Raw genomic sequence first — 17732 nt, forward strand, 5'->3', positions numbered from 1 at the left:
AGCACAAGGGGTCTGATTATTGTGACTGTGTGCTCCATTTGTCTTAATACATCGTTTCATGGAAAGGATTTGCTGACATCTGTGAGTCAGTCCTATCATGCTGCTGCCAAGCATATTCCCTCTCACGCAAAGCTCTGGCCTAGTATATGAAGGAGTAACCAAGATGGCCTTAGTAAGCAGACATGATGCAGATGCTGTTTAAACTTTGCGGAGTATGTAGTTGGAACATTTTGTGGTGTACAACAACAGGATCTAGAAAGCACCAAGGTGGTGTTAAAGATACTGAGTGATTTGATAGGTTTTGTTGGAAGGTCTATATGTTATGACTTCTGTATTGTATTCTAAATTAACAGTTTCTTTTATTTGCATTCCTAAACTTACACAAGTGAGCAATGCTGCTAGCTACTTTCATTTAATGGCCTATATTCCTAAACGGTTTTTTTCTCCATGAATTTGGACCTATATATTATCTGTATCTTGAATTATGTGTAAAATATTACTGTAAATAACCATAACTTTAATTAATATTAATGGATTTTGAAACACAAAATTCAGAGGAGTAAAAAATGTTTTGTCTAGGTAGTATGCAATTTAGTGTTTTGGAGAAAAAAAAAAAAAAAGAATCAGTTTATGTAGTACTTGGTATTTTCCTGTGAAAAGAAGTACTCCTGTGTACTATCAGTTGTGACATTTTGTATCACCTAGGGCTGCATTAATTCCAGCCTCATTATACTCTACAAGTGATGCATCAGATATTTAAACTAAAGCAATGTTACAGTGTCAAGTGATTTTTCAAATAGTTGACATACATTTAATAGTAATTTTTCATTTGAATTACTAAACAAAAATATTCTAGTGAGGAAAACTTCATTTGGAAATGCACTGTGACTTTTTAGTATTCCTGTGTGAACAGAAAAGGTAAAAGTCACTATTTTTCCTGTTTAGACTTTGAAATACTCCTTTTAAAAGACAGCAATTGAACTCTGCTCTTTCATTCCATTTCAGGTTTTTCTTCTGTAATCATGGCAAAACCTTACGAATTTAACTGGCAGAAGCCAGTTCCCTCTTTTATGCAAGATGGAGCTGTGTTTGATAGATATGAAGAGGTAAGAGGCCAGTAGCATTTCAGTTGATACTCTCTTTATATATGTAAATGTTTCAATGAAAACAAAGCATGAAATATTCTGTACACAAATTTTCACATAACTGCAGAAATGTTTGGGGAGAAAATACTTCGATTCATTGCTATACAGATTTTTGCTTTTAAAAGAAATAACATAAAAATATATTTAATCCCACTGATTTGCAATAAATCCTGAGCAGGAGAAAGGGAGATTAAAATCAAAATATCTGTAATGCTTATAAAGTTCTCATCTTTGCAGTTCCATAACGCATATTACTGAACAAAGTGCATCTTTTAAATGTATTGGATTAGGGTGGGGGGAAAGATTATGTCTTTTTTGATACAAACTGAGGGCCTGCATGTTATAGAGGAAAGTAAGAGAATACAAAGCATTTATATTGTGATTCATATGCATAATTTGAGATCTGGAGTGGTTTTAACTCCTTTAGAAAATCAACCTGTAATCTTTCTGAAATGTGATTACTGTGATCCTGGTTTCAGCTATACTTTAATCCAAATCTATTAAAGGAATGCAAAATAGGACATTTTACATAGGCAGCCAAAATAAAGTGCTGAGACATTTACCTTGTCCTCAGCATTGATATACCTGTGAGAATAATTTTATCAGGGACTATTTTTAATCATTTGGACAGGAAGTGAGTCCCTTCAGGGATATTATGATATTCCGTAACCTTTTGAAATGTAGGTAAAAAGTATTTTTTATAACGAGAACCGACAAGGTAAGGACAGTTATTTTACCCTGTATGTTCAGTTTTGGGGACAGAGAAACTAAGAAGGTACTAATAGACTTTGAACGACCTAAAAAGGGAGGTTCCTAAAAGCTCTGTTTTTCCTTCAGTAAATGTTATTCCAGAAATTCAGTCTGTGAGCATCCAAATGAGGAGGTATGGTGGTTCTCTTGCACCTTAGGTGAGAAACTGAGAATGATACAGAAAAGAGTTCAAACGCTCAGATCTCAGTGTGGAATCAAGAATGCTCAGTGTGGCACATGTGTCGTTGATGCAGTGATAGGGAGAAAGAGACATCTTGAAATGAAATTCTCTTGTACAGTAGGTTGGTGTGCTCAGCATGCACTTGTGCAGGACTAGCCAACAGATAGCACTGTGTATACATGGGGTTAAATGGTAGAACCAGTAGTCTTGGTCTTTCCAGCTGAATTTATTGCCTTCCAAAACTCTGTAGAGAGGGGGATCCTACTTGCCACCTTTGGAACAGAATTTTCTCTGGCCATCCATGTGATAAGCTCCATCTACATTGCTGCAAGTTTTGCTACAGTTCACTCCAGGTTTGCTATTGTACAGTTGGAAGCCTGGTTTGTTTTATTGAAAGGGGCTCTTCTGGAAACGTTAAAAGGCTTTCACTTGGGTAACTAACTGTATATTTCATCTGCAATTTACAAGGAATCATCAAGGGCTGTAAAAAAAACAGTGACTCAGAAGTTAAGATCTGTAGCCTGTAAACAGTGAGCACTAGATGGTGTAGCTGTTTGATATTGTCAGATTTATGATATACATAGGCAATGATTTAATTGTGTTGTCGTAGTAAGTAGATAGCCTACCTAAGAGAAAAACACCATTGCTTTAGTCATGTTATGCAAGCATAGCAAGATCCAATTCTGTACTGTAAGGCTTGCAATTTTCAAGATAAAGATTTCAGGTCTGGCCTTCTCATTCTAATTGAGGTTCTGTACTTAATTCCCCAACCTTAACAGACAGACCATGTGGGGAAAAAGATAAATGGTAAGTGAACTGAGGTCACACAACAAGTCAGTGTAAAACTGGGGCTCAGGAATCTTGGTCGAGGGTCTGGGTGACTGAATAGTTTTAGTACAGCATGGGAGGTCTTTTTTGTGCCCAAGTTTTGTTGAGTGGCTAGAAAAATCTAGGTTACTGTAATGTAGAGCAGCGTCTCTATCCATGTTTTTCCTGATACGGGAGTCCCTTAACTGGCAGAAATACAAAATGGCAGAAATATATTTTGAGCAAAGCATTATCCTATTTGACTGCTGAGAAGTCCGAGTCTAGAAGAGGAATGTCTCAGAATATGGGAAGAAAAAATCAGACATGATTAGGAACATTACTAGTCATATTGCATGTACATGGTCTGATGGTAGGTGCTTTCTTTACAGTGCAAGAAGACAAATTGCAGGGAAAAAAAAAGTAATTTAGTGAATAGGATCAGGGCTATGGTGGGACATCAGCATGAATGCAGTTTACATAAACATCTTTGTGAAAACATTTTTGTTACATCAAGAGCTTCTGATAGATGGGGGTGAAATAAAAAACAACAACAACAACAACAACAACAAAAAACAGCTTGCCATTTATTGTATGAGTAATCTCTCTGGAAAATGCAAGAGGCACTCATTTTGATTGCTAGCTAGCTGTGTTTTTATATGAAACGTTGCAGGACTCCAAGGGCTGTAAAACTAGTAAATCTGAGTTGTCTGGCAATAAGTACATTTCATGAAGGATGAGTGCTAGGGTGAAGGCAGGAAAATAGAAGCTGTGGTGGAGAAAGATGAGCAGAGCAGTACATGCTGGAAACTTATTTGTAGAGGTGTTGGCTCAGGCTAAGCTACAGCAACTTTCTATTTTCTATCTCAGTTCCCTGCTTGTAAAATTAACATAGTTGTTTGCTACTTGGATTGAAAACTACAGTCCTTAAGTTGTGTAAACCTCATTTGATGACAAAAAAAAAACATTGTCATTCAATAATGAGTGTACTCAGGAAAAAGGAAGAATTATCCCAAGCACAGCACAGCCCCTTTGGCTGCCTCCATCTAGGAGGGCTCAAAGACATTACCAACCTCTGGATCCAGGTACTTGCTCGGTTTTGTGCCTGGTGTCAAGTCGGGATAAGACCTAACTGGAATGTGAGTATTCCTCAGCCCACCTGAGGCCCTTGTGCCATGGCAAACACCAAAAAGAAAGTGGTGGTTGCCCCATGAAGTTCCTCATCCCAGGCTGAGCAGGGGAGCAGCCCCAGAGTCACCCAGTGAGACAAGTCTGTCCTGGGCAGAGTTACTGACTTACAAGTGTGCTCCAAAGACTGAGGGCATGGGAGTTTTTACCTGTTTTGTTACCTCAATTCAGATTGTTCTGTATGTAATACCTTTTACTCTGGAAACACCTCTGATGTTCTGACTGGTCTTGCTTATATGCTCAGAGGAAGACAGGGCATATCAGAAAGGTACCTCAGCCCTTAATGCAGAGCATCGCTTTGATCTCTGAAACAGTAAGCAGTGCTGTAGCCTGCCCCCATGCTTGTTGGATTTCAATTAAGGAAGTAAGGAAGTCCTGGATCCTTTTTTATTGAAAAAAAAAAGATTGATTCTGCACAGTGTTATGCTACATTTTAGCTTAATTTATGATGCATTAATTGGAGCTGGAGGTGTGTGGAGGAAATTTCTTTTTTAATTCAGCTAATCTGATATTTTGCCTTGTCCAGTCCCTCTGGTATGCTATCCTTTCTTGATTTCTCTACTAATCAATAGCCTTCAAATTCTGCTTGCCAGATACTCTGGCTAAAAAATACTCATGGCATACATGTACATACTATCATAGTCTAACGTAAAAGTGCTTCCCAGTTTCTGAATGTTAAAATAAAATGCGGTCATTTGATCCTGAAGGTAATGCTGGCAATTACATAATTTTAAACTTAGTTTGAAGCATTCAGTTTTCAATAAATATTTTTGAAGTTCCATTTAATTAAGATTTTGAGCTAAGAATTGGTGCTTTTATTAAAAAAGAAATGTTATACTTGCAAAGCAAAGTATGAAAATACTAAGTGCATTCTAGTGTTTCAAATGTTGGCAAAAAGAAATCATTAAAAATGATCATTTTTAAAAAGCCTTCCTTATCACATCTTATTGCTTAGGAATGGCAAATTCCTCAGGAAGGCATGTGGGGAAAAATGTAACACTCTTTTATTTTTTGAGCAATAAATTGATCTATGACATTTCTCAAACTGACCAAAATAATGATCTGTATTTTCTTTTGTATAGGAATCTTTTGTCTTTGAAAGCAACTGTCTCTTTCAAGTGGATGAATTTGGCTTTTTTTTGAGCTGGAAAAGTGAAGGAAAGGTAAATTACAGTTACGCCAAAAATATGTATTACATATTATTGCACTTAGTTTATAAACTGCCTAGTTTTTAAAGATGTAAAATATCGTGTCACTTTAATATACAACACTAGCTTTGGTTCTGTTCTTTTGGAATTTACGTAAGTGTTTAAAGAGGGAATTAACATAAATAACAGGGAATAACAGGGAAATACTGTTTAGTGTTAATGAACAGTGATTACAAATAAAATATGTTGGTTTTGGTGCGCTTCCTAACAGACCTTTCAACTTGTACTTTTTTTTTTCTCCATTTCAGGAAGGACAGGTATTAGAATGTTCTCTGATCAACAGTGTTCGTTTTGGAGCTGTACCAAAGGTACTCTATAGCTAATTTATACTCATATTTTAAACAAAGAATACTTAAAATGTGAAATGCTGAACAGAGTTCATTTCTCTTACAAATACCAACAACACATCTTTTCTCTAGGAATAAGTCTAAAATCTTAAGTTTTAAACGCAAGTGATTTGGTGTGTTTGCACTGGGAAGATTCTGTAATTTGGTCTTCCTGATTTAGTAGGGTGCTTAGCTTTCAGAATGCTGTGAAACTTGAACAGGCATTAAGCTTATGTGTTAGGAGTTCTTAATTATTTTTCTAACATTGTATTGTGATACATTTTTTAAGAAACTGGAAAAAAAAATATTCCATATTTCAAAGTTTGTTCCCTATGTTCAAAATGTGTTGTTTCTTCGTGTTACTTTGATATAAAAGCCTAGAAAGTTTTGTTTGCATTCCTGTTTATGCAGTTAGGTGGTCAGAGAGTCAGTGGTCACTGTCTGCAATTTTGAAGAACATCAGTAGAAGGACTAGCTACAGCTTCTGTAGAAGCCCAAAGCTTTGGAAACAATTTAAATGGTATTCTTCAGAAAGTATAAGCAGAATGTTCTGAGATTAAATTTGGGCCTCTGTCCTCCAGGCCTTTAGTTTAGAAAATTTGTTGTGAAGCAATCTATCTGTTAAGACCTCTGCATTTCCACTTTCAAGTGCTAAATGTTTTTATATTAACTGTAGATGCCCATCTCTTAGTAGTTCTCTTGGGATTCCATAAACTAAAATGCTTCCCCGAAAGAAAAGGGTCATGGGAAGTGGTGGTGCAGACAACCCCATGCTTCATGCAGCCAACCATACCAATATGCTTCACCTCTGACTTTACATAGGTAATTTGTTCTTTATGCCCATTAAATTCATAGCTCTTGACCATCAACAGAGATACCAGCTTGTAAGATGTATCATTAAGAAACAGCCAAAAAGTCACACAGATCATAACTCTCAGTAATTACAGACTTAACTAGACAGGAATAAGTTACGTAGAGGTTAATACTGTTTCTCTATTTCCATTCCTTGGAGTGATTCATTTTTCTTTTTTCATGACTAAAATATACATAATTTCAAACTTAACTTTCTGAATTGTATTTAAAGTACCTCATTTATGGCTGAGCTTTTACAGTCATGTTCATGATTGTTAGAATATATTGTTTTCTAGGTTTATGCACAATGATCCTAAGTGAAAGCACTCTAATATGATTGGCAAAGGTTTAAAGTTGTTACTGTATATGAAGATCGAATAGCATCTTTACCATAATGCATTGCATAACAAAAGTATTGCAAATGTAACAAGCTGTTTATTCTCTTTAACAGGATCCCAAAATACTAACTGCACTTGAGGCTGTTGGAAAATCAGAAAATGAGTTGGAAGGACGGATAGTGTGTGTTTGCAGTGGCACAGATCTGGTGAACATCAGCTTCACTTTCATGGTAGCGGAAAACACAGAAATAGCCAAGGTATTTCACAGTTAAACAGTGTGTGGGAGGAAAAAAAGAAGAGCTCCTCAGCAGTACGTGATTGTTTTTCTGAAGTAAGTCAGCCTGTTTGGCTGACTGAAATGCCTGTTTTTAATGTCTGCTACCACACTCTGCAAAAGGACAACAAACATCCATTTGGAGCATTCTGTAAAATGTCTATATGCTATAGTGAAACGACATAGTGACTTTACCGTCCTCTACATGCATGGTAATTAATCAAAAGCAGAGAGACATATAGGACACAGCATTCCCCCTAACTATGTAGTATCTCTGCATGAGTCTTGCACAGCACGTTATGTGGAGCTTATGCAGTGGATTTATAGCACGTAGTGATGCTGAAGGGAAGTGCAATTACTTTTATTTTCATGGTGGGTGGAGCCCAGCCCTCCAAAATTTTGTTTGGTGATAATCTAATTGTATCATATGGCTCATATTATTTGAAAAGACAAAAGCAGGAAAGAAAATTCTGTACAGTTAAGGGGATTCCAGTGTACCCAGGTTCTTTTCTGTTTCCCGTTTACGTGGAACAGCCTTAAGAAAACAATGGTGCTTTTTTACACGTAATCTTGCCTGCAAGTTGAAGATTGCAGTTTACAATGAAAGTTCTGTTGCTCCACCAAGACCTGGTATTCCATCTATCTGCTCTAAACTGCTCCGAGAAGCTTGATCCAGAGTACTGATAATAGCTTAAATCCAGAGATTCAAGGGACTTCAAAAATTCACATTTTTTGGTTTTCTCTTCTGATTGTCCATACTTATGGAATATTACACCCTGTTTTGCCTCTGAGATACATACTGAATAGTGATGAGTAACATACACCTGCTAACCCCTCCTTTAAAACAGAGCGCCTGTTGAATACAGCATCATTAAATCCCTTGGCAGACTTGGTTGGTTTTTCATTGCTTGGATCCATGCATCTTTAAGCACTGGGAGTACTGAGTAAACTCCATGAAAGGAGACATTCTTGTATAACTTACATGAACGCACTAAATGGATTTTACTGTGTGTATTTTCAGCAGGCTCTCAGGGAAATAATGTGCCATGGTTATGTTTTGAAAACATTTAAGAGGCAAAGAAAAAGAAATGCTTGCAGCATTCACTTTTATACTTAACCCAACAATGTCTCTGATTTATTCTGGAAAGAAAAAAGGTGTAGTTAAGTTTGACAGCCATCTTTAATCTCTGTAAACTGTACTAGACTATTTGGTTTGTGAAGTCTATCTTAACCAATTACATATGCTGTCACAATAGATGAGCTGATTATACGATCTAAAATATGTCCTGCTTCATTAACCACCATCATGCTTATCAGAAATGTCATATACTGCAGTCTTCTTGTGGGTGGGTTCTAAGAGACCTATAGATGTAGGAGAATTGAATTTGGGAGGTTTTCCGTAATTTTCCAACAATGCTGATCCACCTGATCTAACATGTTTGAGACATGACGGAGACGGTAAGGTAAATCAAGTCAAAAACAATGTAGAGCTTTCTAAGTTGCACCTAAAGCTGCAGCTTTGCTGGGGATATGGACATACGGGAATTCATTTGGTCTGTAATATGATGGTCTTTCATATATGATAAGTACATCAACTTGCTACTATATCTGTGCTGCAATAAAATTTTCTAGGAATTATCTGCAGATAGAACTGTTCCTTTGTGATTCTTCTGTTTTGATCATGAGAAAACATCTTTCTTCCGGAGCATACTAAATCTCCTCTAGAAGCAGCAGGTCTTTACATGTCATTAGGTAGCAATGCAGCTACTACTGCAGTTTAAAATGGGCCTTGATATATAGTCCACATTAAAAAGTAAACTATTACTGTGAAATAACAGAGACAAGAGTTTGGAGATAAAGGAGCAATGGTTGTGGTTTAAGCAGCCCAGATTTGGGTAAGGGATGTATCTGTAGTTGTGTGCTGTTTTCCCTGGTTGCCATAAGGAAAGTGAGTGTTACTTGCTGCAGAAGTTTTAGCCATTCCTCAGATGAACCAAGATCAGGATTGGTTGGCACCTGATTGGGATGCTTTAAAACAAGGGACTTCAGTGAGATCCAAATGCAAAAGCCCAGAACCTTTATTTTAGAGTGACAGAAATAGGGCAAAAAGATATTCTGCTTCTGTAGATAATCACAGAATCATAGAATATCCTGAGTTGGAAGGGACCCATGAGGATCATCAAGTCCTTGAGTTAGGAGACCATAACCTACAATGGAAAGCTTTTTTTTTTTCTTTTTTTTTTCCCCATAAGTAAATGTTGGACAGGTAAACTGCATACTGTCATATGAGACAAGAAGTAATTGTTACTTGTTGAAGGCTGGATTGTAAATGGGACTGCATAACCATGACATAGAAGAAAATGAATGCGAATGACTGCCTTCTTCAGGCTATCCATATCATAAGGAATGGGATCAGTGGGAAGCAGATTCTGCCAGGTGGATAGGACAGAGTAACTGAGTGTAGGTACGGTCCCTTAGGAGTGCCCCCACTGTTGCAGGTAGGCAGGGATTCTGTGGGTAGCAGTTAACCCTTTCCTCCAGGCAGGGCTGTCTGTACTGATCTGTCCTCATCTCTGCACTGAGGCAGCCCCATGTTCCTCTGCCTCTTGTGGTGATGGGCTGAGGAGGTCTGGCCAAGTCATTGCTGAGCTCCAAGGATAACTATTCCAACAAAAAGAGTGTGTTTATTATCTTCCCACTTGTCTCCAAGCTCCAACTCTGATATTTACATTCTATCTACTTAAATTTTATTGGTGTTTTCAGCTGAGAAATTGGTTTTCATTTCCACTCTTAAAACAAAACAACGACAAAATAGGGTGTACTCTGTCTCTGATTGCAAGCAGCTGTCATGGTCCACTCCTAAAGCAACTTCAATGTGGTAGTAGGGAGTGACTGTAAAAGGTGGAATTTAAAATCTAATGTTTTGAATCCTGGTTAAATCAGGTTATATAGATTATTGTGAGCTAGAATTAAAACACACACGTGTTTTAATTCGTGTGCTTTTTCATTTTTTTTCTTCCTAAGTGGACTGCCTGTGACTTAATAATCTGACAATCTGCTTTCCCCAGTGCAGGACATCTGAAAGGGCCATTGAGTATTTGGACGCAAATTTCCTTAGGGTGGAAGTAATATAGTGCTGATGTGAAGGCACCCTGGCTATAGGCTGCCTATTCAATGTTGGCAAAAGTCCTGTGAAGCTGTTGTAGTTTAACAGCCCCAAATCTGGACTTTCTTCTTTGCTCATCCATTTTGGCAATGCACTGAGGATTTTAACTTAAAAAATTATCCTGACTCAAGTCAGCTCTTTTTGCATTCTTTAATAAAGGCGTAAGTTTGTCCTGACAGTCGTTCTTTCTCAGGTTCAGCAACGCTACTGAGAAGAACCATCTCTCCCAGAAAGTACTGTTCCCACTGCCATGCTGTTGAAGGAGTTTGTGAACACTCCTAATTCAATTCAGGGAAGTGAATTTTCCTAATTCATTACCTTTTTAGGGCTGAAGCTCACACCAGTGTTTGAGATAGCCTTACTCAAGGAGTGCTCAACACACACCCTTTTGCTGGCAGTAGGTTGGAAGGGGAGGCAGGGAGGGAAGAAGAAGGGAGTAATCTTTCTCAATGGCATAGCCGGACTTGGTAGAAAACAGATATTTTCTACAGTTGTGTTACTGAGGTATTGAATCACACGTTGATGGCTAACCTGTGAGGCACCAGAATGACTAGCTAATACTGAAATACTTTTGTTATTCATGCTAAAAAGCAGCATATAGGCAAAATGCCAGCTTAATTATCCAACTGATAATATTTGGCATTGAAGAGGACTGCAGTTGAAATCATTTCATTTTGATGTACTTAACTATCTCAGCTTTTCAGCTGGACTAGTATTTTTCATTTTTAAAATTGATTTCTGTTCGGTAAAAATCACCATCATTTTTTTTAAGGTGAAGCTCTTCAGATTGATCTTTTTTGTTGCTGTTCTAGTATATGTCTCTTTTTACCTAAAAGAAAAAAAATATATATATATATATTTTTTTTTCAGTTAACACTGATTTTTTTTTTTCCTCCCTGAAACAAGTTATTAATTATTTGCCCAAATCATACTGCTAGGAGGCAGCAGACTAGAGGGCAGCAGAAGATTCCCACAGGAATATCCCACAGATATGTTACAGGAAGGTTCTGTTTTCCCATAGCTTTGCTTTGTTTTAATGTTTCAAGGTAAGTCTTTCTAAAAAAAAAAATGCAGAACCTACTTGAACGTTATTCTAAAATTCTACTGCAGTTCTCTATGTCATGCTGGTATATGGCTTATGTCTCATAACCTACATGATAAACATTTCTAAACTATAACCGTCTTAATTATGACTTCTGCTTACATGTTCAGGTAGCCCTTTGCCAAGTATGTAAAACCATCTTCTCTAGAGAAACCTTCATATCCTGGCCAGACTGTGGTTAAATGTCTGTGATTTCAATGTGCTTGCCTTTCTGCTTTTTTTTCGTGTTCTTTCTTGGCTACACCACTACGGAAGTATCAATAAGTTGAAAACTTAAGCTTTGGTTCTCTGTAGCCAGGAGGTCTATTTCACTGTGTAAATCTCTACTATGTTTGTCTGAACCTGCATAATGAAGCAGCCAAAGTGAGTTTTCCAGATGCTTTCAGAGTAGACCCCTCCAGTGCTGGAAAAGTCGTTCCAGGATGGAAGGCTTTGTTGAAAGGTGGAAGCGATCTGGACACATCACACGACTTGCAGTGCAGTGTTTATGTGAGCCTCAGCTTTCCAAATGAAATACTTGAAGTAGGAAGAGGCCCTTTTATTTTTGTAACAGAATGTTTGTAGCAATATCTGACAAATCTGTGCTCCAGTTGATCAGGTAGGGGATGGCTTTTGCACTATCTTTAGTCTACTGCCCTGGCTTTTCTTGTCTCATGCTGTAGAGACATGGTAATTTTTATAGAACAGAAACGATTTCTCAGACCTCTGTGTTGAGAGAAGAGGGACATCTGCTGGTCACAACGTCAATGGATAAGGGCAAAATACCAGGGAATCCTGCCAGGCCACTTCTTTCTCAGTAAGAACTGAGAAATGTGGTTCTGTTTTCCGTGGGTTTCCTGAAACTTCAAATTATTAAGCCCTTGATTCTGACAGCCAGGCACAGGCACTGAATACTGAAATTGGGGAAATGCCTCCTTGCCTCCCTGGTTTTCCCACTGCTTGAATTAAGCAGAGTGCTACCATGGAGAGATTGCAATGAAAAAGTGAAGGTAAAATCACCTCAAGAGAGGTCTGCATAATACTGACCTTGTTTATAAATATGCCACAGATGACCTTGTCTGGAATTGCATGAGCTGTAGATTACAGTGGTTTTTAGTGCTTCATAATTTTTGCCCTTTTTAACACTCCTAAATGAAAGCTTGATGGCTAAAAGAAAGCTGAGAGGTCAAACTTATCTGTGCACCCTGCTGCTGCTGCCTGTATTTCATCAATGAACCTCAGCTAACACAAGGTCACTAAGTGCCTCAAAAGCATCTGAGTACTCCAGCAAAAATGGAGTGTGCTTCTTCAATAAATTTTTCATGCACCTTCTCCCTATAGAGATATATGACAATGTTGGATCTCGTTAAAGAAAAACAAGACAGCCTGCTTATTTCAGTCTACAGTGTACTTAGATTTTGGCCTCTTGTGCCAGCCTGAGAGTTTGTGTTTAAGGTATCTTTGTCTTCATTTTTATTTCTTTTCTTGGTTGTTGTTTCTCTAAGATTAGATAGCAGGGCCCAGAGTAATTATTGGTATATAGAGAGCCATTTAGGAGCTCCATTGACAGATTAAAGGTAGTAAGCCATTTTTGAAAATCTGAAAATTTTTAGCATTAGTATAAATGAGAAAAAAAATGCATCTTGTATTTCTATCAAAAAACATTTTGCAACTCTATTTTCTGTAAGACCAAAGTGAAGTATCTACCTCATTTCAGAGTTTCATCTTGTTATAGGATTTTCTTTCTTTGGAGACGTAGCATTATGGAGATGCTGAGCACAAAGGAAAAGAATGTAGGATCTTTATCCCTGTTTACTTGCATAGGTTTACATGTTTTGCACCTTCATCTCTGTAAAATCAGCAGTGCTCTCACAGCACAGAAGCATTGCCGCTGCTGTGTTCTTTGTAGTGTGTTAGCTGGGAAAAAGCTGAGCTCTTTCATCTCTTCCACCATGTCATCAGACAGCTGTACATTTAATCTGGCAATGCTTTGCTGACAGAAAAGAATGTATTGCACCTTGACTTTTGTCATATAGTATTTGGGCTTTGGATACTTTATGAACATCTGTGCACTGGATAACATTGCCTTAAAAGTGGTTGTGGAGGTTGTTGTTTGAAAACCATTCTAGCTCAGAAGGATGTTTCATGTTGACCAGTTGACAATGAGTTTGAATGTGTTGCACTGAGCCTGTATACCAATCTGTGGATGAAGAATTTTCTTCATCCTATGTCATTTCAATTCTACATAGCGTCTTCACAATCCAGAAACGTTGTTTTTTTCCTAAGCTCTCTTATTCCCAATTTTACTTTGGAGCCAGCTGGTAGCCATGAGGAAGATCTGATGAAACACTCCAGAAATTACTTTAGTCCCAAACCGAAGCCCAGGCAGCAAGATGCTACATCCTTCTGCAGCTGTGTGATGTGGCACAGATAAAAAAAGTGTGGCTCTTGAGCTCCCATATCCTGCCCAGGGGACATCGTGCCAATGTAAAGACGATTCCTAGAGGGGCAGAGACTTTAAGGTTAATCCCTTGCTTGGTGCCAACAGAGATGTAATGCTTTTGTGTTTTATCAGCATTTGGCTGCAGTTCTGGGCCCTTTCAGTGAACATGAACCAAGTTCCTGATTTTGCATCTCTGTCAGGAAAGGGCCTTATCACTAAATAAAGATTAGGGAGTCCCTCTAAAGTGGGAATCATCAGGATACTTTCTGCAAATAAATTGCTTACTAAGTGCTTAGTGATTTTTCACTGTATCTACTTTTTTCTAGCAGGTCGTTTTTTTTACTTTTTTTTTTTTTTTTTTTTTTGGCAGCCGTTCCTAATATATAGAAGTAACTTTGGAAACGAATGCTGGGTAACCTTACTGCTAAATGTTAAATTTTCTCATATCTGGTGTAGTTGCAGCCTGTTGCCTTCAAATCAAAATGGATCTGTGTGTGTTTATTTCTTGTTGAAATGGTGTCATTGGTAGTACTGCACTGATGATAGAAATAAATGCCTTTTTTTTTTTTTTTTTTTAAAGACGATCTTATTCATAACATGCATTTGGCCTAACTAAATCTTGCAGGATTCTTTTATGTTTGTTTATAGTGCATATACCATTTTACTTTCTGGGTCAGTGTTAAAAGATTGAGTTGCTTGTGAGGGAATAGAGAAAATAAATTTTTATATAGCTGTGACAGTGTTAATGTAGCAATAAAGTGACATTTTACTCTAATTTATCAAATTAAATAAATACAATAATTGGTAAATCAGAGTCAAGTTTTCACGGTTCCAGGGAATCTAAATGTATGTGAGACTTGTTCAGACACTTTTCCTGAAATTATTGCAAACAATCTTCCTGTATCATCTTTGGTGAGGGAACATTTGTAGGAAAAGATATGTGTTCCCTAAGTTGGTCAATGGCTTCCAATTATATTAGTTTTATTAATAATAATAAATATCTCTCTCCATGAGCCTTACTTTCTTTATATCCCTAGACAGCACATCCATACTCTGACTACTAAGTCCATTTATTCATGAAGTTGGGAAACAAGAAATGGGAGAACAGACTAGTGGGCTGTTTTCAAGCCCAGGTGTGGAAGTTGCTTTAGAGGTGACACCACATCCTTATATGTCTGGGAATTGTGAGTTGGTGGGGAGGTGGCTGCCTTTTTCCCTGGCAGGGATTTGCTAAGCCTGAAAATACAGGGTAAGTTGGGCTATTAGAGCACGATGAGGTGGCAAGGGCAGGGCAAATGTTACAGGGAAAGAGAGAAAAAGAGCAGTGCTCAGAAAGAAGAGTAACTGATGGAGTGTCCGCTTGCATTACCTCACTGCCTGCTTGTCTGCTGGACTGTCTGCTTGCTTGTGTGATGAATGTATGTGGTATCTTGTGTATTTCAAATGTGATAATAAAATCAAAGCATAACAACACACCTGAGAAGCCCCACATACTATGCCTTTCTCTTAAATCAGACTTTTATTTTCAGATGATTCTCAGATACACACTTTATCTAGTTGTATGCATATTTTTATGCATTACTTCCTAAAAAAGAATAACTTAATAAGGAATATATAAGTATTAACAAATGTCTTATTTTGGACAAATCATCCACTTACTCAGATCTATAAGGTTCATTTAAGGGAGTCTGACAACAATTTGTTGTTTAAAAGGATCTTTGTGATGGGCTTGTAATGTGTCACAGGTACAAGGGTCTGCTTGAGTATGTTTATTTGTTGAGTGGACATCTTAAACCTTTTTGTGCATTATTTTAACTAATGGGATTTAAATATATGCAATTCACAATGTGTCCAAAGACACTAGTATTCATCCTATATAAATGCTGTTTGCTTTTTTTTAACCTGATTTGCAGACGTACACCACTCATTCATGAAAATAAAAATATATTAATCCGCATCTATTTTTAAGTGTCAAATTCTGGATCCTGCCCAAGTCAGTTCAAGCAGCACGCACAGAATTTGGCTGGAAGCAAGAAGCTTTATTCATAAAGTTGATGTTAAGCAGTGGACTGAATCCCATCTCAGTTCCACCAGTGTAATTTATCTGTTGAGTAATCCTAGCATTACAATGGCATAATTGAGATCAAACTTGGCCTGTAATGCTATCATTTTTTCTCTTCCTATAGCTTCATCCTGCCAGGATTCTCAGTGAAATCAATGAGAGTTCATGTTAAGGTCTAATCCTTAAGCTTCTGCTATATAGCACTACCAAGTCTAGGTACAAGCTATAGTGGAAAAAAAGATCCATAAAAAGGAATTACATAAGTGATGTAATGCTGCTGTTGGCTAAAAGTCATCTCAATGATTACTGGAATGTTTGCTTTTTAAGGAAGGAAGCCAGGAAGAAAACAGGACTGAATATGTAACAGGGTGTTAGGTGAGGTCAGCATCAGAGAGCAACTGTTGTACATCCCTGCGGTCTGCTCTAGTTTATTAATATTTTGTTTCATTCCTTTTTTCTAACACTGGACCAATTACATATGTCATCACATATTGTATAATGTTTCTTAGTAATAGCTAACAAGGCCAGCAACGACTGAAAGGGAGGCATATATTTATATGGGCTATAACTAGAAAGCTTAATAAATCAATCAGTGGACTGCTTTCCTTTGCCGGCAGTAAACTGTTTTAATAGCACCACAGATGCTGCATGTGGTACTTAGAAGAATAGAAAGCACAATCGCTTTGTTTAGTGAAGGATAACATATCAATGGGTAAAATGCAGCTGGAATTTTTTGTGGTGTTGTAGGCTGTGAAGTGGGCGGGTTCTTTTCCTTAACTCAGAATATTAACATTATCCATAGCTACAAGGAAGAAAAGCCTTCTGTCAAGACAAACTTTCCAATTTCTTCCATCTACAGTTTTCCTAATTTGGTGCTTCTGTATTTTCATGTTTTTCAGCAATGGGTAGAAGGACTTGGATCCATCATACATAACTTTAGAGCTAACAATGTCAGTCCAATGACATGTCTCAAGAAACAGTAAGTTACCTTCTTTCCTCCCTTTTTCTCCTTTTTTCTCGCCTTATAATTTCATTCTTATATTTCTTTTAAATTTATTAAAAAAAAAAATACAGTGTAATAAACTGAATGGTGTTAAACTAGTTTAAGATTTATCCTTCATCAGAAGGATAAATCAGAAAAGGTCTCAAGTCTATATTTGGCACCTGCCCAAGAGAAATTATAAGATAATTTATAACTATTCATTTGATTTGTTGATGTTGTAGGTTTTAATTATTGTCTGGATTGTTCTTTTGCTGATGTATATGGAAACAGAATCCCACGAGTCTGTCTTCTTTTCAAACTCCTGTTAACTGATACGCTGATTCTTTTTGGCTGCTTTTTGCCTTTACAATTAAAGAACTGCTCTGCCTCAAACACTAAAAGACTACAGAGAAATATTTTTTATTACCAAACAATCACCTCTTTATACTCGTTTCAGAAGGATGTCAGTAACCTAAAGCTTAATATAAGTATCCTAATTTTAACAAATAGTATTTTTAAAATATTTGTTTCTCTATTTCAGTTGGATGAAGCTGGCCTTTCTAACAAATACAAATGGGAAAATTCCAGTTCGGAGGTAAGCACAATTGGGCATTCAAGTTTTTATCAAGTATTGGTTATATAATGTTAATAAAAATTCTGTGGCTTAGTAACTAAGTACAATATCAACTTTATCACTGTCTAACACATATATAAGAACAAGCATAGAACTAGATATACTGAGCTGAGTTCCATGCCTCCTTGGAAACTGGGGAGGACTTCTTATCAGCCTAATGATTTTTCTCTTAGTCCATTTTAAAGATATGAGTGCTTGTCATTTTTTTCAGTCACAAAGAGCTAAAAGCATCAGCTTTCTCAGCTTACAACTCTTCAAACTCTGGGAAGGGTTTTTCATAAAATACTTACCAAAAGAG

The 17732-nt window shown here is 37.2% G+C and overlaps 1 protein-coding gene across 1 annotated transcript in view; it reads left to right on the plus strand.

Annotated features, from left to right (window-relative positions):
* Positions 1 to 17732, plus strand: part of PLCB4 (phospholipase C beta 4) — a 201970-nt gene that overhangs the window by 109808 nt on the left and 74430 nt on the right. Inside the window, exons 5-10 of the mRNA XM_084285056.1 lie at positions 1006 to 1106; positions 5151 to 5231; positions 5525 to 5584; positions 6906 to 7049; positions 16718 to 16797; positions 17342 to 17395. Coding sequence (XP_084141182.1) covers positions 1023 to 1106; positions 5151 to 5231; positions 5525 to 5584; positions 6906 to 7049; positions 16718 to 16797; positions 17342 to 17395 — 503 coding nt within the window. The 5' untranslated portion in view covers positions 1006 to 1022. The remainder of the gene's footprint in view (positions 1 to 1005; positions 1107 to 5150; positions 5232 to 5524; positions 5585 to 6905; positions 7050 to 16717; positions 16798 to 17341; positions 17396 to 17732) is intronic.

This window comes from Netta rufina, assembly GCF_964035555.1.
Source record: "Netta rufina genome assembly, chromosome: 3".
Classification (NCBI taxonomy): domain Eukaryota; kingdom Metazoa; phylum Chordata; class Aves; order Anseriformes; family Anatidae; genus Netta; species Netta rufina.